Consider the following 23,392-nt stretch of genomic DNA (forward strand, 5'->3'; position numbering starts at 1 on the left):
CAGGTGTTTAATGTCGATGAGACAGGCTTGTTCTGGAAATGGATGCCTACCCGAACATACAATGCCAAGGAGAAGACAGCACCAGGCTATAAAGTCAGCAAGGAGAGACTGAATTTGCTTCTTGGGGCTAATGCTGCTGTTGATCTCGAGTAGAAGCCTATGTTGGTGTATCTGGTAGAAAATCCAAGGGCATTGAAGGGCATTTATAAGGGTCAACTACCTGTCATCTGGAAATCAAATAAGGCAGCATAGGTGATACTTCAGATATTTGAGTACTGTGCTAAAAAGGGGATGCACTTTAAGATGTTGCTAGTACTGGACAAAGCCCCTGGTCAGCCTGCCCATTTGGATGACTTCATCCTGATGTCAAGGTGGTTTTCCTTCCACTTAATACCTTCCCTTTACAGCTATGGATTAAATTGTCATTGCCTCTTTCAAGGCCTACTACCTCAGAAGGACATTTGCTGTGGCTTTCAGGGCAACTGATAAGGACAAGAACTTGACTCCAAAGGACTTTTGGAAATCTTACAACATTCCTGCTGCTATAAGAAACATTTCTGGCTCTTTGGATGAAGTTAAACGGATGAACTTGAATGGTGTGTGGAAAAAATTCTCTCTCTAAATTTGTGTATGATTTCTATGGCTTTGAGGAGTCAGTTGAGGCTGTAACCATCTCTAAATCAAGCAGCTTGATTTAGAGATGGAGGCTGATGATGTCACAGAGCTGCTGGCATCTCTAAGAGAAGAATTATCAAAGGACCTCATTCAACTAGAAAAGCAATTAATTGAAGAAGATGAAGAGTACCAACCCCTGAACCCAAGAGATTTACAACCAAGGAGTTAGCAGATAGTTCTGCCCTGATAAAAGGAGGGATTAGCAAAGTTTAAGGGTCAGGACCCCAACACTGCCAGGTACACTAAGGTTGCAAGAGGGGTCACCGATTCCCTGCATAGTTACATGGAGATTTGGGAGAAGAGAAAGGTATCTTTCTATCTTAGTCTGGAACACCTTTTTTTTTTTTTTTTATAAAGGTAAGAGACCTGCAAGAGATCCAGTATTCTTAACCTTACATGCCTTTCCAGACTTGGCTGTTCCAGTGGTATCTCCAGCACCTTCTGCAGGTACTGAAAAACTATACAACCCTGCCCCAGTATCTCCAGCACCTTCTGCAGGTTCTGCAGAGCTAGATGACCCTGGCCCAATATCTCCATCACCTTCTCCGGGTTCTGCTTCTCCCGACATTCTCCAGCACCTTCCTCCACCCAGTAGCTTAGTCTCACTCCCCTTTGCAATGAGCGTATGCAAGCCAACCATAGGAGTAAAGGTAAGGAATTGTTTCTTTTTATTTATTGTACAGTAAATGTAAGGATAATATTTACCTTTTTACAGTATGTATGTACTCAGGAATTGTTTTCTCTTTTACTTTTTATTTTAACTGATTCATATCATTACATCTGCTTAAATGGAATGGATCTCGGCCATAAACAGTTACCCTACTGTAAGTCTTTAGTATTAATAAAAGCATTTGTTTAAGACAATTATGACAGTGTGAATATGTAAAATATAAAAAAGATATGGTTTTGTAAGACAGGATCTGCAAGATATATGTACAAGTATTTATTTAAGTAACAAAACTGTTATTCATAACGTAAAGGACAAGTCTCATCCCATACCTTTTAAAGTTAGCGTAAAATTTAAAAAAATCACTTGTTTCTAGGTTTCAACTTTAACAGATGACACTTCCATCATTAAGTCGCAAGGGATGGTTTCACAAGGAACTGGTTCTTCAACCATTTTTATGAGCATATCTGCTATGTACTTTAAGTCCTGAGGAAAATAATTCTTTATAACAAACCTAATTATCTCTGGTCCTGTTGGGATTGCTAATATGATGCGACCAAGTCCACATTGCCATCGTTTGAAACATGACTGTAATTTTTCAGCACCTGAAAATACTGTATTATCACCATCATTTTTCTAGAGAGAGGAGAGAGAGAGAGAGAGAGAGTACAGCTCTTTCATTTCTAGAGCTATTATTACATGGAAGCCAAAACTACTGTACTTTCCTTTTATGCTTTAAAATTTATATTGGAGACAATGCTTCCGCTATGTGGATAACGATAATTCTAGTTAACTTCATTTCCAATCATTTAACTACCTTCATCTTACCTGTCGGTGAAAATAAAATGTCAGCAAGAGAGCGCAGGAAAATTCTGGCATTTTCTTCAACATCAGAGAACAGGAACGTCTGCATAACCTTCAAAGCTGCAGATTCTGAAAAAGTTGTTTGAGCTTGAAAATGTGCATTCTTACCACAAATACCAAAACAAACATTAGGCCATGAGAATTAAAGATACGTATTTGAAACCCTTTTCTCTTAAATAGAAGGCATATACAGTGGACACCCCATATTTGCATTCTTGGCATTTGCAGATTTCTCTATGGAACATATTTACCCATTATTCACGGGAAATTCGCGTATTCATGATATTTTTCTATGGGAAATATCCACACATTACCGTATTTTCATATTTATTTTGTGATTAAATGCAATTTTTGTGATAAAAATATTAAAAAACCAGGTACGGTACAAGCATTTTTAGTGAGTTCTTTTTGAGTTTGAACTAACAAAATAGGCAGCTTTAAGCATTTTTATAGGGGTTCTAAGTATTCAAAATAAGCTTCCAAGTTTTGTTTCTAACCAGTTGTTCTCACTGGCTTCAAGGTGTTAATTGTGTTGTGGTTCGCTATTTTATAAAACAATACAATGTACTAAAATGAGCTTAATCTCCAGAGGCTAGATACAGTTACATCCAGTCAGTAAAAGGGTGCATATCAAAAATGCATATGATATTCTTATGGGCAGCTGTATGTCTGTATCTGTTCAATTATTTTAGGCAAGATAAAATAAAATATTAACTAAAATTTTTTTATGAAATATCCTTTCATCAGTCCAAGCATCATTAATACTTTCACACCTTGCTACTATTTTATTCTGGCAGAAAATGATAAAAGTTGATAAGAATAACTACTATAGTAATTACAGGCTTATACTGAAGGAACTGCTTTTCTCAATGAACTTAAAAACACCACTTGAACTTAAAAACACCTCTTATCCTATAAATAAAACTCTCTCCATGAATACTAGGAAGAAGTAAGTTACCCTCTCAAATCAGAGGTCTAGGAGTGTCTCTCATAGTCCAGACACGTCATCACAAAATGGGTGAGTTGCCACGTCATAAAAAGTACATGGGTTAAACGGGAGTGAACAATTCTTAAACGATAAAGGGGTAGTCTCTATGTTCTTTGCATATAACTGTACAAATATGGGAAAGCTGATTTAGTAGTTATTTTGAGCAAATCTGTCACTACCAACTCAAGACTCTTACATGTACAAGTCGAGTATGTATTTTAACTTAAGCCGGTTAAATTACTTAAAAATGATAAATATCTGAGATTTACCAAACCTCCTCATACCTTTAGGGTTGGGAAGGTGTCCTTAGATGGCAAATATACCATTCTCAACATGTGTAATCATGTTATTAGACATGTGATCTGTTCTTTTACCTCCTTGCATACAAAAGTGCTACTCTACAAGAGGATTACTATTATCAATGGATATTTGGAATAAAAGTTTCCCTTTGACTGTAATCTCTGGGGAAATTTTCTCAAGTGTTTCCAAGCCCTACAAAAACACCCCAGTAAATTTTATAATAAAGCTAAATTGACCAATAAACAATGAAATACAACAATTTGGACCATTCAATACCTAACTTAATACGTACTACTAATATATACCTGTAAATAAAGTGTATTAGTGTACATGGTATACAAGAAATACTGTATGTACATACGTACGTATGTAGTAAAATGTGGAACCTTACCTTTCGAGTGAGGCTATCTCCGAAAGTGGCAACAGAGGAGGAGGACAAACGGCAGAAAATTTGTTATGTAGTACGTACACTTAACTTAACAAAGCACATTAAAAATGTCAGGAAACATAAACTAAACTTTACGAAACACATTAACAAAACCGTAACACTTAATTTTACAAAAATCTTAAAATTAATTTTTTTCCCGTCTTTTTTTTTTTTACATTTTTTTTTTTTTTTTTTTTTTTACAAAATTTCAATTTCTTCACCACTTTCAACTTTCTGTTTTTTTGTAGTATCAATTGGATCTTTTTTGCTTACTCCTACCAAAGGCCTCTTTAAAAAAATAACTATCCAAGGACGATTGCTCCTGCCTACTTTTCACAATGTTCCTGAAATGACTCAGGCAAATGTCATCGAACTGTGCAAGCATACGGCCTGTGTAAGCCTTTTAGGGGTGTCTCTTTTCTACAAATGATTGCACCTTATGAAAAGCAGCTAAAGCATCCTTAATTTCTGCCATTGTCATAGGGTTGTCCTCCTCCTCCTCGCCGCTGCTAGAGAACTCTTCTTGAACGACGTTATGTTGTATGGCCTCCAACTCCTTCAGGTCATCCGTTGTAAGCTCCTCTTGGTGCTCCTCGAGAAGGTCATTGATGTCGTACTTGTCGACGACCAGCCCCATGGACTTGCCGAGTGCAACGATCTCGTCAAGATCTGGTTGCGAAACAGTTTCAGGATCGTCAACTGTTCCTGAATCTGCACCAGCTTCACCCATGTCGAATCCCTCGATGTCTCGGGCGGATATGGCATCAGGCCAGAGTTTCCTCCACGAAGAATTCAAGGTTCGCCTCGAAACCTCCTGCCAAGCTTGATCGATGAGTCGGATGCATATCACAACATCGAAATGCTCCTTCCAAAATTGATGCAAGGTGAGGTTTGTGGTATCGGTGATGTCGAAACATCTCTTGAAAAGATGTTTCGTATACAGCTTCTTGAAGTTTGATATCACTTGCTGGTCCATGGGCTGGAGGAGAGGGGTGGTGTTAGGCGGAAGATAAATAACCTTGATAAAAGAATACACCGCTAGGGTATCTACCTCGAGGCCAGGAGGGTGGGGAGGGGCATTGTCCAACACCAGCGGACATTTCAGAGGGAGGCGCTTCTCTTCCAAGAATTTCTTCACTGTCGGGCCGAAACACAGATTTACCCACTCGGTGAACAAAAGTTTCGTTACCCAGGCTTTCGCATTAGCCCTCCACATCACTGGAAGCTTCTCCTTTAGCACTTTGTGGGCCTTGAAGGCTCGAGGAGTCTCCGAATGATACACAAGTAGGGGCTTCACCTTGCAATCCCCACTGGCGTTCGAACAAAGTGTGAGCGTAAGCTGTCTTTCATAGGCTTATGCCCGGGTAGCTTCTTCTCTTCCTCCATGATGTACGTCCGACGAGGCATTTTTTTCCAAAAAAGGCCAGTCTCATCACAGTTGAAGACTTGCTGAGAACTGTAGCCTTCGTTGATCGTCATCTCATTGAACGTCTTAATAAAGGCTTTGGCGGCTTTCGTGTCCGAGCTGGCCGCCTCCCCATGCCGCACCACCGAATGGATGCCAGTCCGTTTACGGAATTTTTTGAACCACCCATGAGAAGCCTTGAAGTCTGGGGTTGGCGTCGATGTCCCTTCTCCTCCGTCATCTTTGGTCTGGGCAATCAAATCGCCGAAAATAGCGCTGGCCTTGTGGCAGACTGCCATCTCAGTTATCATATCGCCAGCGATTTCTTTGTCTTTTATCCAGACAAGAAGCAGTCTTTCCATCTCGTCGTGCACGTGGCTCCTCTTGCTATACAAAATAGTCACGCCCTTAGAAGGTGTAGATGCTTTGATGGCTTCCTTCTGCTTAAGGATGGTGCCTATCGTCGACGAATTTCGGCCACATTTCTTAGCGATCACACTCAATCGCATGCCAGCTTCATACTTCTTGATAATCTCCATCTTTGTCTCCAAAGAAAGCATCCTCTTCTTTCCGTGAACATGAAGTTTTTATGATAAAATGAAGTTTTTATGATAAAACAAAGTTTAATGTATACTTACCTGGCAGGTATATATATAGCTATATTCTCTGTTCCACCTGGCAGAAATTTTCAAAACTCGCAGCAAACGCTAGTAACCTATTAGTAGTTCAGGCAACCACCACCCCGTTACCGTGGCGCTAGCGCTAGGAACCGTTCCCAATTGGGCCAGATTTTCTCTGAACCCTGTCCCCTGAGGGGAGGCGGGTGGGAATTAATTATATATACCTGCCAGGTAAGTATACATTAAACTTTGTTTTATATCATAAAAACTTCATTTTAATGTATGACACTTACCTGGCAGGTATATATATAGCTGATTGACACATTTGGAGGTGGGTCAAGGACAGCAACATTCTTAGAGTATAAAAATATTATTAAAATATTATTAAAACTCTAGGTTCCTTACCTGCTAAGGTAGCTGACTTCATAGGTCCTGCCTCTAAGCCTGCTTAAACCTTAGTAGCTCTCAACAAGGAAGTGTCCTGTATGTTGAAGAAGCTAAGACTGGAACTGACAACTGGACGTGACCAATGTGTTGACAGATCCTTACAGCCCTCTTATGCCACGGCATTCAAGCTAGTAACATATCATTTACCTGAACTACACACACACCATCACCAGATAATACTAACACGACTGAGAAAAGTACCGCACCCTTTTCTCAGACGACCAATAAACACAAACACCATCACCTAATAAAATCAACTAGCTTAAAAGAAGGTTATGGGGTAGTAACTCCTTTGCCCAATACTGTACCGAGGACACGTATGGACCTAGCGTCTGACAATTATCGAAGGTTGTCTGAACGTCCCTCAGATAATGAGACGCAAATATTGAATTAGTTCTCCAATATGTAGATTCAATAATTTCCTTGAGGGCTAAATTCTTTTTAAAAGCTAATGAAGTCGCCACTGCTCTGACTTCATGAGGCCTTCCACTTTCAAATACCACCAAAGCTCTGCTCTTCACACAACATATGAGCCTCTTTAATTAACTCTCTCATGAAGAAGGCTAGAGCGTTTCTTCGTCATGGGTCTAGTGGGATCTTTAAACTGAACACCACAGAGCATCAGACTTCCCTCTGATAACTCTTGTTTTTTCTATATAACATCGCAACGCTCTCACTGGGCAGAGAACTCTTTCTTGCTCGTTACCGACCAATTCAGCTAGACCCAAAACTTCAAAGGATCTTGGCCAAGGATTAGATGGATCCTCATTCTTGGCCAAGAAACCTTCTTGGAATGAACACACTGCATTGCCGTGTCTCCATCCAACCTTCTTCGATATGGCCTGAAGCTCACTAACTCTTTTAGCAGTTGCTAATGCTACTAAAAAGATCGTCTTCTTAGCAAGATCCCTCAGAGAGGACTCCTCTAACGGTTCAAATTTGCTAGAAGTTAAATACTTCAAGACCACATCCAGGGTTTCCAAGGCAGGTGGCCTGCTTCTGATTGTTTGTTTTTCTTCGTCCCAAACGACCTAATCAGATCTCTCAAATCTAAGTTATTCGAGATGTCTAGATCCCGTGTCTAAACACTGAGTTTAGCATACTCTTATAACCTTTGATTGTCGAAACTGACAGGCGTAAATCCTTTCTCAAGTAAAGAAGGAAATCTGCGATTTGGGTCACAGAGGTACTGGATGAAGACACTTTCCTGTTCTTACACCACTTCCGGAAGTTGTCCCACTTCGACTGATACACCGTGATTGTGGAGGTTCTTCTGGCTCTAGCCACTGCACTGGCCACCTCTCTAGAATATCCCCTCGCTCTGACCAGACGTTTCGATAGTCTGAAACGCAGTCAGACCCAGAGCGAGGGTATTCTTGTGAAACCTGTCGAAGTGGGGTTGTCTGAGTAAATCTACTCTTAGAGGAAGAGTCCTTGGTCGTATCTACTGTCCATTCCAGTACCTCTGTGAACCAACTTTGGGCCGGCCAAAACGGGGCTATTAAGGTCATCCTCGTTACCTTTGCTCTCCCTGAACTTCTTCATCACATTCCCCAGCACCTTGAACGGAGGAAAAGCGTACAGATCTAAGTTTGACCAATCCATCAGGAACGCATCTACCGCCACTGCTTCCTGGTCTGGAATCGGAGAGCAATATGTGGTAACCTTTTTGTTCTGGCTGTCGCAAACAGATCCACTACCGGACGGCCCCACAACTTCCACAGGCTCTGGCAAACCTCCATGTGCAACGTCCACTCCGTCGAGAGAAGTTGCTCTCTTCTGCTCAACGGTCCGCACTCACGTTCTTTTTCTCCTTGTATAAACCTGGTGAGTATCACGACCTTTTTCCTCTTCCGCCCAAAGCAGAATTTCTTTTGCCAGATCGTAAAGGGGAAAAGAATGAGTTCCCCCTTGTTTCCGGATGTATGCCAGAGCCGTGGTGTTGTCCGAGTTGACCTGCACTGTCTTGTTTCGAATCAACTCTCTGAAGTGCTTCAAAGCCAAGAAAATTGCCATCAGTTCCTTCCTGTTTATGTGCCACTTCGTTTCGACCTTGCTCCAAAGTCCCGACACCTCTTGAGGGCCTAATGTCGCTCCCCACCCCGCGTCCGACGCGTCGGAAAACAAGACGAGGTCTGGGTTCTTCTGCTGAAGCGACATCCCTCTTGCTAACCCTGCTGGAGTTAGCCACCACTTTAAATTCCTCCTTTACTTTTCGGCCGGAATTAGAAACTGGAAGGAATCCGGTTGCAATTTTCTTGGCCATGAATCCTTCAGGAAAAACTGAAGAGGTCTCATGTGCAGTCTTCCTAAAGAAATGAACCTCTCTAGCGAAGAGAGTGTGCCCAGTAGACTCATCCACTCTCTTGCAGAGCATCGGTCTTTCTTTAGAAAGTCCTGCACCTTCTGAATGCATTGGGCTTGCCTCTCGGGGGACGGAAAAGCCCGAAAAGTCACTGCCGATATCTGAATCCCCAAATAAACTATCTGTTGTTGGGCTCCAATTGAGACTTTCCCATATTCACTACCAGACCTAGGTCTTTTGCCAAGTCCAATGTTTGACTCAAGTCCTCCAGACATTGACTTCTTGATTGGGATCTTATCAACCAGTCGTCCAGATAAAAAGACACTCTGATCCCTCTTAAATGTAACCATCTCGCCACATTGGACATCATCCTCGTGAACACTTGAGGGGCTGTGCAAAGGCCGAAGCATAGGGCCTTGAACTGAAAGACCCTGTCCTGATCACAAACCTTAGATACTTCCTGCTTCCTGGATGAATCGGAATATGAAAGTATGCGTCTTGTAAGTCCAGAGTCGCCATCCAGTCCCCTGGACGTACCGCTGCCAGTACTGAATCGTTCGTCTCCATAGTGAACTTGGTCTTTTCTACGAAAAGATTCAGTTGACTTACGTCCAGCACTGGCCTCCAACCTCCCGAGGACTTTGCAACCAGGAACAGACGGTTGTAAAATCCCGGAGATTCGTGATCCAGAACAGGTTCTATGGCTCCTTTCTCTAGCATGGAAGCTACTTGCTCCCACAGAGCGCTTTCTTCTCTAAATCGTTGTAATTTGCCCCGAGGGCTCTCAGGAGATGTTGCCGACGAGGAGGAGGTTCTTTTCAAGAAAAGGAATCTTGTACCCTTCCCGAGCTACGTTGACAGCCCAGGGATCTGCCTTCATATTCTGCCAAACTTCCCAAAAACCTTGAAGTCTGGCTCCCACTGTCGTCTGGAGGACTGAGTTCTCATTCTTTAGAGGGGGTCTTGGCTCCTCTTTTCGCGGGTACTCTCTTACCCCTAAAGGCGGGTCGAGCGAATGTTCTTCCTCGAAAGGGCTGTTGCGACGGTCTAGTATCCTTTGGCGTCTTCTTCACCAACTTGGTTGGTAAGAACTTCTTAACTGAAGACGAAAGAAGATCTTTTGGAGTGGCTTTTTTGCGAAAGGGATAGCGCTATATCTCCCTAATCACCTCTGAAGGAAACAGCTGTTCGAAAGGGGAGAGAACAGTAACTCCGATTTTTTTTCTGAGAGTTAGAAACTCCTTTTGAGGCGAACGAACACAACAGCGATCTCTTCTTAAGCACTCCTGCTGTGAATAACGAAGCCAGCTCGTTCGTTCCGTCTCTAAGAGCCTTATCCATGCAGGACATAATGCTCTTAGCTATTTCTAAGTCCTGCGAATCCTCTTCTCCTAGGGAATTCGCTAACGCTCCCAAAGACCAATCCAAGAAATTGAAGACTTCGAAAGTCCTAAAAATGCCTTTAAATAGATGGTCAAATTCCGAAGACGTCCACCAGACCTTGGCCGACTGTAACGCCTGTCTGCGAGAGCTGTCTACTATACTGGAGAAGTCCCCCTGGGAGGAGGCAGGTACTCCAGGCCTAGCCTTTTGTCTCCCAGTAGCGTACCTACTACCCTGACTTTAGGAATCTCAACTTAAGCTTGGAGGAAAAACAAAAGGGAATAAGAGAGAGTATTTTCCCCGCTTCTTTCTTCTCCTTCATCCAGTCATTCACCGTTGAAGGGCCTTCCTTCTTTGCCGAAATTGACATTGTCATTTTAAGGAAAGAGGACTTCTTTGGAGTCCTAGTCTTGGAAAACTGTGATAAGGGGGATAACGGAGCTGTCGGTTTAAATTCCCCCTCAAAAACAGCCATAAGACGTGAAGTCAGAACCTTATAATCTGAAGAAGGTTCCGTATTCTTTTCTTCAATTACTTCCAATTCTTCTTCTGCTGAAGAAATGTCTTGTAAAATCCTCGTCGTATTGACGCTTCGTTGAAGGAATAGAGTCCTGCCGCCTGCGTCTGCGGCTACCGAGGCGTCGGCGTCCTGCCGCCTCTCGATGTCCTGCCGCCTGCGTCCTGCGGCTACCGAGGCGTCGGCGTCCTGCCGCCTCTCGATGTCCTGCCTCCTGCGTCCTGCGGCTAAACCGAGGCGTCGGGCGTCCTGCCGCCTTTCGATGTCCTGCCGCCTGCGTCCTGCGTCCATCGTAGACACGCCTGCTTCCTGCCGCCTGCGTCCTGCGTCCACCATTGTTCCCGCGTCCTGACGTTTGCGTCCTGCTTCTTCCGCAACTATTTTCCTCCTAGCGCCAGTGCGCCCTGCGTCCTCGGCGAACGCGTCCTTGTCTTCCCTTTTAGAAGACTTAATGGGAAGGAAATCGTCCTTACGCCTCGAAGATGCTTGTTCAGGAGCATCCCAAGACTTCACCAGCCCTGCCAACTTGGACTGCATTTCCTGTAAGAAATGCTTCGTACTATCCTCCTGAATGGTAGACGACGAAGGATGAGGATTACGAGCGGGACTGCGACCTAACGGAGAGCGATCTTGTACTCTACCCGACGGAGAAATACGAGGGGAGGATACATGAGAAGATGGAGGCGATTCTCCCATGGAAATACCATGCCGAGACTGATGTATATCACCAGTGCGTCCTGCGTCCTCTCTAGTACGAAAATCCTTTTCCTCTTGATCGGCACTGCGTCCCCGTCTTCCGAGGATGACAACACCTCAGGACTACTCCAAGCCTCACTATCTTGCACCTGTCTCTCGAGAGCAGTTGATGTCCTGAACGTCCTCTTGAGTGGGCGAGACACCACTGCATACCGACGTTCTCGCTCGGAAGTCGAACCTTCCGAGGACGCACACTTCCCAGTTACGCCTTTTCTGCGGCGAACTGCAACAGCCTGGGACTTTGCAACAGGACTGTTCGAAGGGACGCCTGACCGTGACAAAACCTCTCTCGCCTCCCTTCGACTGTCGACATGCCTTCTCCCTTGGGTCTGGGAGCTTGACAGAGGTCTAGGTCTAGGAGCACGAGAGAGACGATCAGACGCCCCCTCCACTACACTTTCACCGACATCGAAAGCACTAACTCTATCTGTAAGTCGCTGTATCTGGTCGCCCATGGACGCAAGGGCAGCGAACACTTTCACAATATTTGTATCGTTCGTCTCCTCCGACACAGCAGCGGGCGCAGGAGATACCTGGGGAGAAGGAACTACCAATTCTACATTAGAAGGAGCTGGAGAGGAAATACATTCACTCCTTTTACTCGAAGAATTTGACTTCTCACTACGAGAAACAGATCTCCTTACACGATCTTTCTCAAGCCTCTCAACATATTTCATAAAGACCTTCCATTCCTTCTCTGATAAATTCTCACATTCGATGCATTTATTCTCCCAAGTACACACATTCTCCCTACACTTCTTACAAACGGTATGAGGGTCGACCGAAGCTTTCGGCAATCTTACCTTACACCCCTCTTTAACACACACTCTAAACATACTTCCAGTATCAGACATCTTTAAAGAACAATCCAAAGCGAATGCCAAGCTAACGTTTCCGAGTACAATACCAAAATCCAAGATCAGTCAGCAACGAGAATGAAAATTCTAGCAGGGAACCACCAACAATGTTGCCGGTTCGGCTGGCAGAGAAAATCTGGCCCAATTGGGAACGGTTCCTAGCGCTAGCGCCACGGTAACGGGGTGGTGGTTGCCTGAACTACTAATAGGTTACTAGCGTTTGCCGCGAGTTTTGAAAATTTCTGCCAGGTGGAACAGAGAATATAGCTATATATATACCTGCCAGGTAAGTGTCATACATTAAATTCAACTTTCTTGGGACCCACGACTACGTATACTATACTGTACGTAATTAAGTTATGTAGTACGTATACGTATGTACTAAAGTTCTCACACAACACGATAAAGTAGTACTACAACGAAATCACTAACGAATTTACGTTAATAAACAAAATCGTATAGAAACGATGCTGGTACCGAGTGGCTGTAAAAGCACGCCACTACGTAGATGCATGATGGGAGAAATGCTGACCAATAGGAGAGCAGGATCTTATGGCGGTGACTAGCATCAGGAACCAATGGGAGAGTGGGAGGATGGTGGCGAGTCTACTCAGTTGGCGGCAAGTGAGTTTTAAAATTGTTATTGGTGGTCCAGGCGAATCTCGGGACTTTACAGCAACAACCTTTCGTATCCTGAACTATTTTCGTATGTAGAGCCAAAAAATCTTCGTATTTGCTTTTGTAACTAAAATTTTTCGTAAGTTGAGCCTTTCATATGTCGAGGTACCACTGTAACAGTTTATAATTTGCACCACATGTAATGTGGGAGGGAACATTAAAAAAAGGCAAAGCCATCATACACTTGGCCTTTAAACCAGCTACATACATGAGAACCCCAACAGAATGTTTTATTAAGTATTATTCCCCCCACCCCCCCAACAAATAAAACTATAGTTCTAGGTCTGATAAAATGTCTTTTATGTTAGAAATGGACAAATACGTACTACAATTTTCAATATAGGAAGCTTAAACTCACACATTTCTACCAAGTTCAAGACTTTATTAACATACAGCAGAAGTCACCACTTTGCCATAGCCATCCATGAAGCACTGAAAGCTCTCAATAATCTTTGCAATGCTGTTAAAGGCCAGTGCAAAGAGAGTAACACTTCATGAACAACACTAAAGGAATTCTTGATATACATATATTATATTTGATTACACTGATACTATTTTCTATCTGGAATCTTAAATTCTTGAAAAAAAAGCTTATAAAAACAGCATTAACTCATAGCCATGTAGGCCTGAAAGATTTTGTCTCCAGGTGGTGTCATGTCTCAGATAAGAGATATTTTTCTGTAGTCTCAGTACTTTTTAAGTACAGTTGTTTCACCCAGGATAGCACTTAAGTCTTACACTGACCATCTTTTTCATAACTTCTAAGAAAGGTTTCAATTTAATGGTGTTTAAAAGAGGGTAATATTCTTAGTACTCCTCACAATAGTTTCAATTTAATGGTGTTTAAAAGAAGGTAATATTCTTAGTACTTGGTACTCATCATTAAATGGTTCGAGAAGGCATGAAAAGTACCAAAATCAATAGTGATAATGCTGTTTAAATGAATGGAAGACAACTTAGGAGTGGAGGGGGGAGTCTAGATAAAAAGTTACTGTAGCAACTTCTCCAGGAGATGAAGGGAGAATCTGTATACACAAAATATGGTCAACTACATTGCAGTGCTTGTTTGCTAAATGATACTTTTAATAGCACATGGTGAAGAAATGCCTGCATCTTTACAGAATTTTCTAGATAGAAGGCTTGGTGGGAATGGTGTATGTACTTAATTCTTTAATTAAAAATACCGTATATAAATATTGAATTAGAAATCCTAATGACTGCATAGTATCAGGAATAGATGAGGAAGCAATTCCATTATGGTTTTCATGGAGTTATTAAATGTTTGAACATACAATTTATTTTGATGCATTAAGGCAAAATTCTTGGAAAATATACCTATTGATTACTTATCATTCACAAACTTCATCATCAGAATTTCACTTTCACTATGAACTGATGTTATTTCATGTAAATATGCAATAGAACATATATTAACATTCTGCTTACCTGCCACATTTTTCACTATGAGGTGGGACATATCCCACTTCAGAAATTCTTCCATGCTCTTAGAGGGTCTCAGTTTCTCTAGAACTCCTTTGTTCTGTGAAAGAAAAGTTCAACTGTAAGCAATTCATGACTAGTCATTAGGCCTACTTTCATCCCATAGTAAACACTTCCTACTTTAGGATGATAGTATTTTCACTTCAGTAACCTTACCATTAGAAATATTTAGTTTAATATCCTAGTACACATGTAACATGTATTTTTCATAAAGAAAAATCACAAAGAATCCACCAGCTTTTTTAGGAGTATATTCTAGATCGTAAAATCTAGTTTATTTTAATAAAGATGTTGTTCCAAGAAATGTTAGTAATATTTTTGGTGAAATGAAGTCATCTGTTTCAAGACTGACAGTTACAGCACATAAAATATAGTATGTGTATGTAGTGCTGGTGTTTTTGTTGCATATTGATTGTAATTTCCACATTTTACTGAAATGGATATTGATACATGATGGTTTTATGTTCATAGCCAGTAACAAAGTTATGGATGTATGACATTTTTACACTACGTACTGGGATTTTCATCACAGCATTGTTATCGCCTGTTGCCTATCACTGTGCTTTTTTAACACCAGTTGATCGATCAAATGGTTTTCCTATCAGGAAACAGAATCATGTAGAAAGCACTTAAGACTGTACACCTTCACAAGCAAAAATCACAATTTTTAAAAAGTAAACTGTTTTTCCTAACTATACAATCCTGAGGTCCTTTACATTACTAATTACTTTCAGTGAAGACTGGAAAATGGCTGTTGAACTTTCAAACAAGGTGGTTAGGCAGTTAACTACCTGTCCAGTAGTTGGGAGTCCCATCCTGACCGGACGTAAACATTCCAATTTGCTTTTGGCCCAGGTGTCAGATTGAGGGGTGGCATGACACACAATATATAAACCATCAGTCCTTTATATTAGGAAGACTCACTAGTTGGAGGGAAGAATCTGAGTGAGTCTCTATGAACTGACTGGAGTTTGCCACATCTGGGTTTTCTTCCTCGTCGATAGAGTGAGAAAGGAAACCGAGCCTCTGATTAATTTATCAGAGTATGGGAACTGCGAGACCAGTAGTCAGACTTCTGGGTCTTTTCATATGAGGGAGGAATACATAACCTCACATGAAAGGGCATAAAGAACCTTTAATGTTGGAGATGATAAAGCATATACAAGCACTGGGTTTGTCTTATGTCAAGGCCTCCTTCCCCCCCTTGCTAGGAGAAGGAATGGATATATGCAACTATAACCTAATCAAAGAAAATAGATAGGGAGCTTGATGAATAGATTTACCCCCAAAAGGAACAGGAGAGCCACAGAAGACCCACCTGTCTTCCCAGAGCAGGGAGACAGTCCCTTAGAAGTCCCAGGTTGAGACTTCTTGAGGGGGGGAGACCACCTTCTCCTTCATTGGCAGGGGAATCTTGAAGATGAAGGGGAGGAGGCAGCAGACGAGGAAGACGATGACATCTTACGCCTCTTCTTGGGCTTCTTCATCAGCTTCTTCAGTAAGGCAGTCAGACCCACCATCCAAGGTGCCACTGGGGCGGCCACTGTAGCAGCATGCACAGGAGATGCCGATACTAGAACAACACACACACGATCAGGGACTGGTACAGTAACAGGCACAGATGAAATGGGCTGGAACATCACCGGAGGCAAATCTAAGGGGGATGGTACCCTGGCAGGTTTGGCAACATAAGTAGCAGGGGGAGACAGTACAGTGTAACCTGGAGGGGGAGGTAGAAATGGATCTACCTTCGAAGTATGTGGCCCAGATGTCTGTGTATACACCAAATGTGATGGGGCCACATACCCAGGCACATATAGTGGTTGTTGTCCCCGCTGCCATTACATGTGTCACAGGGGCAGATGTGAAGTGTGCCACAAGCCCCTGGAATGATGGGATATCAGGCAGTCCCAGCTTTAACCATGCCTGCAAGTCCCCAACTGTGGAAGCCGCCACATCTGAAGGAGCAAAAGCCGGGTTAGAAGAAGCCTCTGCCCGCTTTGAGGTGGGGAAAGATTCCCCTCAGAGTGAGCAGAGGCCCGAGTACAACAACTCTGAGTCACCAGCCCTCACTCTAAGGAAAGATTCCCTGCAGAAGGAGAGATTTACCCCTGAAGGGGAATAGCAGATCGAGGAAGCTTATGAGGAGGGAGAAAGGACAACGAAGGATCAGCAACCATAGGAGTCGTTGGGGGTGTATAACCCTCAGATGAAGCCCTGAAAGCCTTCCCCTGAGGTTGCTTCCTCCTCTCATACCTTCCCCACTGCTCAGAAGACCAGGAAATACAGGTATCACATGGATTTAATTTACTACATTCCCGCCCTCTGCATTTTGCGCAAAGGATGTGAGGGTCTACCTTTACTGAGGAGTGAAAACTACCACATTTTCTCTATCCTACTCCAGGACATATGTGCTGGGAGAATGGGGGCGTTTAGGCTTATGTTAAGTTTTGGGTTTGCATGTTGCTCAACTACAGACAACTATGCAAGCAAATATGCAACACAATCAAACAACAAGGAAAGACCTCACTATAAAGGTGAAAAAACACATCAATGACAACAGGGGGCAGAGAGCCAAAGCAAGTCTGTTCACCACGGCGACTGAAAGCAAGTGGAATGTTTGCATCCCGTTGGACAGAACTCCTGAATACTGGACAAGCAGTTACTGCCTAATTACTTTGTTAAATCTTCAACAGCTGAATTCCAGAATAAACTGAAAGTAATTCCTAATGTAGAGGACTGAAGGTTTGTATGACGTGTAGGAACAAATTATTTTTCTTAAACAAAAATCTTTCATCTTACCATTTCTTGATTTGCATGTCTACATATTTCTGGCTGCTTTTCATGAAGTTCCTCATTGTATCTTTCTTGTGCTTGATAGGCCGCTTCTAGTAATGGTACAAGCACCATTAGTAAATGAATATACACAAAGGACTTTCTTGTAAACTCTGGAAAAATAGCAATGAAATTTGTTTCAGTTTGTTTTTTAACAATGGATATAGTGAGACACTAAAATAGAAATGCAATCTAAATTTCTAGTCAACAACATTGTAGTTTGTGCTATGAAGTATAAGGCAGTCCCCGGGTTAAGACAGGGGTTCCATTCTTGAGACGCGTCGTAAGCCGGAACATTATAAAAAATACTAAGAAAACCTTACTTTTAATGCATTGGGTGCATTGAAAGCTATGTAAACTGCATTCTTATTGCATTTTTCATCAAAAAAACCTTCAAATATTGGTTATTTTGCATTTTTGGTGTCATATTTCGTCTGCCAGATCAGTGTTGTAGGTGTTGTAACCCTGGAAATAATTTCTGATAAATATAATTGAAAAGCGCCTTAACCTCGGAACGTCGTAAGCCGAACCCGTCATAACCCGGGGACTGCCTGTATAATCAAATGCTACAAATTTGTTACTTGGTAAGCTTACAAGTATTCTAGATTTTATACCACAGAATATTTAATTATATCTAATATACATAATGTATAAGAATTAATCTAATCTTTTGCGATATACTTGAACACAAGTAAAATAAAACTTGGCAGGTGGAGAGTTTAAGAAGGTTCCTGTTGTCCAGCTACCAAACATCTTCTCTTACTTTCATGTTCAAGAGCACAAACTGGGGAGGGAGGACTGGTTAAGGCTGACCAATTTAGTTTTAGCTATAGGTATTGGTCAGCGGATAGAGCCTCTCCAAATCTGACTAGGGTAGATCTAAGCCGGTATTCTGCGGCAAGCTTGACTATGGCAGTTGATGTTTGTCTATAAAATTTTACCTCCTGAACAAGAATTTAATGTAATATTTTTTTGTCCGGCTGTAATTAACCTAGAATTTACCTTTGAACTCTGTCCTACGGTACAGGGGACCAGTTTGGAATGCAGCCCTGTACCTGACTGGGTCTAAAATTTCACGACTTACCTACCTATACATTTTTGGATAACTGTTACTGTTGACATGCATGACTGGTGTATTTTTTGCAAACTGATTTTGTTGTAATGTGTGTACTATCTCCTACTTTTTTGACTTGGACAATATACTACTCACTTTTGGATGTGCCCTGGCCCCCACCCCCGAAAAAAAAGAACCTTGGGGTCAGCCGTAATTGTTGGATATTTGGGAACATCATAGAAACACATGCAGTACAAGATTAACAAAAATATAGTCTATTGGGTCTTAGTAAATATTCAGGTAGATCTATAGCTATAATTATAGCTATTCTGCGGCAAGCTAGGGTATGGCAGCTGAGTATTCACGCAGTTTAATAAAAATGTAGTTGCGCAGCCTGTTTCCCGCCAGTGCCGACCGGGACAGGTTACTTCCTTTATGGGGGTTTGACCCCCGGCCAGGTTGGGGCACGTCGCCTTAAGTTAGGTTAGGTAGTATTACTTACCTAGTAGCAGTACTACTAGTTGATAAATATTCGCTACAATGGCCCTCAATGAAATTTGGTTATATAAATTTACCAGGGCCTTCTACATGACGTTGGCGGAGACATATCTACTAGAGTACCTAATTCTTTCGGTTCCTACTTAGTAGGCTAATAGGTAGGTAGCCTATGTTCTACCTACTACCCATGAATTAGTAGGATAAACAATCACGGACGATCCACAATCATCACGCTGGCCGGGTCTTATTCACTCGATATTTAATTGGTGAAACAAGAATACAATTACAACTCTAAGCATACCATTCAAAAGATTGAAGTTTCGTCAACATAATGTGATATATGAAAGCCCGATACGAACTAAAATAAGCATGTGACACTCTTCGTAAAATATGTTTTCAAGGCAGTTTTGAAATCCAATATGGCGGCGATCGTGTGGCTGGCCGGTCTAGTCACGGACTGTCCACCATCTTTCCCAGCACTCACTTGAACAATTTTAGCGTATATATGTAACGATTATTGATCTTACTCAAGATTGCAGTTGTAATCAGCACAATAAAACAACATTTTGTTGCGTAGCTATAATGATGGGCCAATACCGTCTCCCTAATCTGCAGCAGCATTTATCAAATGACACATGATTTACGTACCCATTTATCAATAAATGATCGAGTATACCAAGTATAATCCGATAAAATATAGACCTTATCACTTGTTGAATCAGTGACACTACAAAAATGTTTAGGTTGAAGGTATGAAAACCCTGTTGGTATTATCTGGCTGTACTCTGTTTACAAAATATCTTTGCTGCACTTTACTATTCTTAGGCCACCCAATAGATGGCAGCACAACGTTTTCCTCTCCATTTACATGTAAATGGACCATTCATGGAGATTTAGCTTATTGAAAATTATTGGTTTTTCTGGATCAAGGGATTCCAATTTGCAGCTTTCCCCTAGGTCCTGAACGTAGTATCATTTTGTTCTCACTCCCTCTCTCTCGCACATGCGGGCGTGCACACACCTTATGTATATATGTATGTATGTATGTATGTATGTAGTATGTATGTATGTTATGTAATGTATGAATTCATCTTAGTATATTATAATATTATAATATTACTTAGTATATATATTATATCTATATATTATAATTTATATATATATATATATATATATATATATAGAGTGTATCTCTATGCGAGCTTTTGATGAAGTATTCCGAGATATTGATAGCTAACAATAATATAAACAGGGAAAACGTCTACAGAAGTTCCATATCGTTGACTTATTCAGTAATATATAATCATCCTGGTATTCTCTCGTAATAGGTAAAGCACCCAGGTAAGAAACTTTCCTTTCTACTAATTTTTGTTGAACAGTCATCCATACCTCCTTTCTTATTATAGGCTACCATTTCGTCTCCAGAAGTGGAATACTTAACATTATAACAATAGTGAATTTCTCTAATGGACATCGAAGATCAGGTACTACCAAGTTTAAACAGATTAATGAAGAGTATACCACCTGATATTCAAAGAGTCACAGCATCATCTTTTAAGAATTTAGTAATTAAAATGTTCATATACCACACTGCTACCCAGCTCATGTTATGAAGGATAATGGATTCATGGAATGAAAACAAACACATATAGCATCTTCTTCTTTACTCTGACTCAGACTCACTACAATTGACTAACAGTAACAGCCATGGACTAAATAACTGCTGAGTCAGCAAAAGCACAATGGATTTTTAGGACGCTCGTATAAGTCGCCCTGTTCACTTTTGGATCAGATATATATATATATATATATATATATATAGATATATATATATATATATATATCTATATATGTATGTGTGTGTGTATGTTTGTTTATATATATATATATATATATATATTATATATTATATATATATATATATATATATACACACACACGTATTCATGCTCAGTCAAAATTACAGAAGAAAATCTATAGCAACGCATTCATTCAGCTGGAATATTTCACGACAGTTTATCTTCATTTTTATCATTTCAGTGCCTTCTCCATTTCTTTTGTAATTTCTGGTGAAGCCAAGGTTAACGACGGTGTAACTCAGAACGATAGAGCAGGCGTATACGTATATGATTGCACTTAGGAAATTTTTATCCGTCAACGACTTGACAATATTTCATTTCATTGTATCCTCGAAGAGTCACTATTAACATTTTGATCGAGTTTAGTTTTCGTGCCGGTGCTTTGAATGTTTTCAGCATTATTGGTTTGCATAAATAACTGTGTGCACTTAAAATACGCCCCCCAACCCCCCGCTCTCTCTCTCTTTACATGGTTATCACTGGTACTGCTCAAATCAAGGAACACAATGTCCTTCGGAAGGGAATAATTGATGGCAGTCAAGTCATGAATATACGTTTTTTCAGTGCAGTGAAATAATGTTTATTATTTGTGAATATTGCTCATCTAGCCATAATATTAGTGTAAACTGACAAATCACATTGAAATAAAAAAAAGAAAAATTGAAACCATACAGAAAATCAGCAATCAATGTAAATGCACATCTGAAAATTCCCCAAATGCCTGCACAGATAAGGTACTAAATACACCACATTAAATGTGAAAGATCAAATCGCATTTATCTCTGAGATTTTATTGTCCTTCACGTGGACTGGTCACACGTATTCTTACTGAGAAACAGCGAAGGTTTTAATTCTATGCATGTCTGAAGGAATCGATCCTACGCTCCCTACAGGTAATTAAGTAAATCTTGGTTTTATCAGACCATTGAGCTGATTAACTTTCCTAGGGCTGGCCCGAAGGATTAGATATTTTTACATGACTAGGAACCAATTGGCCACCTAGCACGGGACCTACAGCTTATTGTGGGATCCCAGCCACATTATATCGAGAAGTGAATTTATATCACCATAAATAAATTCCTCTGATTCCGCGTTGGCCGAGCCGAGCGCGAAAATCACTCGTCCAACGAAGCTCCTACAGGTAGTAAATCTTCCATCTTCAATGTCTGGCAATCTACGGATTTAACATACTATGTGAATTTCACGGGAGCAGCTCGCTTCTTTTTCATTAAATTCTGATGCCTGCCACACAAAAGGAAGATTCAGGATCTTCATTTCTCGAAGATTCATTCGGGTGACTTCATTTCTATCAGAATGTAAATCTCCTCGGTGGGACGCCTTCTACATCACAGAGATGTTTCTGCTGATATTGCACATAAATCGCACCCAGTCACCCCTGCCGCCTCTGAGGCTCAGCAGTGTGACGTTTCATTCAGTTTTCTTTGTCGTCAGCAGAAAAGCCGTCTAGAAAAGGAAAGTCAAACACTTCCAAAAACGGTTTCTGGTTAATTACATATGCTGTATATACACCAAACAGCACACCGGTAAAAGATTAGAATGATTTTGTTTCTCTTGACATTCTATCGATCTAAAACAGCATCCGCTTCACACAGCATCTCTCCATTTTTAAATTTCATTGTGAGATATTTGTGCAATAACCTTTATCTCTTCATTTCCTTCTCACTAGAACAATTTCTTCTCCCTAAACTTCTTGCTAACATTTGCCCTTCAACTTTTACTATATATACACTGTATATGTATACAATAACATCATACGTTTAATAAATATAGTGTATATATAGTGTATATATATTATAGATATATATATATATATATATATATATATATAGATATTATATGATAATATATATATTTATATATTATTAGCTATTATAATATATAAGTAAAAGTTGAAGGGAAAATGTAAGGAAGAACTTTAGGGAGAATAAATTGTTCATCTGAGAAGGAAATGAAGAGATAAAGGTTATAGCACAAATGTCTCACAATGAAATTTGCAAGGGGAGGGATGTTGTTTTAGATCGATGGAGTGAGTAGTTAAGGATTCATTGTATGTGGAGGATAGATGGTAGTACAGCTGAATGTTAGTATACATTTGATAATGCTTTTATAGGAAACTTTTTTAGATGCAAGTATGTCATTCAAGTGGTTGAAGAACAGAAAGACACTACGAGTGGATAGAATTGCAAGTGAGATGATGCAGTAAGGTATTGTAATTTAGTGACTAACCAGGGATCGTAAGGTATTTCAGGAGAGGGGAAAATATTTTTAAAAGGAATGGGAGAGGGGAAAGTGAGCAAGAATAAGGTTAGGGGGGTTGTTAACAGTATATCTTAGTTTTATTAGACCACTGAGATGATTAACAGCTCTCCTAGGGCTGGCCCGAAGGATTAGATATTTTTATGTGACTAGGAACCAATTGGTTACTTAGCAACGGGAACTAAAGCTTAATTGTGGGATCCGAACCACACTGTATCGAGAAATGAATTTCTATCACCAGAAATAAATCCCTCTGGTTCCGCGTTGGCCGAGCCAAGAATCGAACTTCGGACCACCGGGTTGGCAGCCGAGCGCGAAATGCACGGGGGTGGTGGGGGGTGGGGGGGGGGGGGCAGGGGCAGTTGTTGTTGTTAAAAACCAGATAGATGTAGCAGTGAATATTGATATGGATGGTGGAAGAATGGTAGCAGTTGATTTGTTTGTGAATGTTGGAGTAAATATAATGAATGACTGAAAGAT

General features: G+C 41.0%; 1 protein-coding gene across 5 annotated transcripts; it reads right to left on the reverse strand.

Moving 5' to 3' along the window:
• Positions 1 to 1,603: 1,603 nt before the first annotated feature.
• LOC135208207 (uncharacterized) lies at positions 1,604 to 19,616 on the reverse strand. Of its 5 annotated transcripts, none has more exons than XM_064240335.1 (5): positions 19,425 to 19,616; positions 17,192 to 17,277; positions 14,336 to 14,429; positions 2,171 to 2,275; positions 1,604 to 1,947 (listed from the first exon to the last, which is right to left on the reverse strand). In XM_064240335.1, the coding sequence occupies exons 1-5, from the start codon at positions 19,426 to 19,428 to the stop codon at positions 1,715 to 1,717; spliced, it is 522 nt and encodes a 173-aa protein (XP_064096405.1). In that variant the 5' UTR covers positions 19,429 to 19,616; the 3' UTR covers positions 1,604 to 1,714. The 5 variants fall into 5 exon arrangements, with proteins under 5 accessions (XP_064096405.1, XP_064096404.1, XP_064096402.1 ...); XM_064240334.1 differs by having other exon boundaries at positions 17,192 to 17,337; positions 19,479 to 19,612; XM_064240332.1 differs by having other exon boundaries at positions 17,192 to 17,337; positions 19,425 to 19,608.
• Positions 19,617 to 23,392: the final 3,776 nt, after the last annotated feature.

The sequence above is a fragment of the Macrobrachium nipponense genome, chromosome 35 (assembly GCF_015104395.2).
Source record: "Macrobrachium nipponense isolate FS-2020 chromosome 35, ASM1510439v2, whole genome shotgun sequence".
In the NCBI taxonomy this organism is placed as follows: domain Eukaryota; kingdom Metazoa; phylum Arthropoda; class Malacostraca; order Decapoda; family Palaemonidae; genus Macrobrachium; species Macrobrachium nipponense.

Excerpts from the sequence above, each read along its gene's own strand:
- LOC135208207 (XM_064240331.1), bottom strand. The coding sequence starts at position 18,516 with ATGATGTTCCCAAATATCCAACAATTACGGCTGACCCCAAGGTTCTTT. Across the intron at positions 17,338-18,434 it reads GGGCCAGGGCACATCCAAAA|AGTTTACAAGAAAGTCCTTT; the intron begins GTGAGTAGTATA and ends CTATTTTTCCAG. Across the intron at positions 14,430-17,191 it reads GACATGCAAATCAAGAAATG|AACAAAGGAGTTCTAGAGAA; the intron begins GTAAGATGAAAG and ends TTTCTTTCACAG.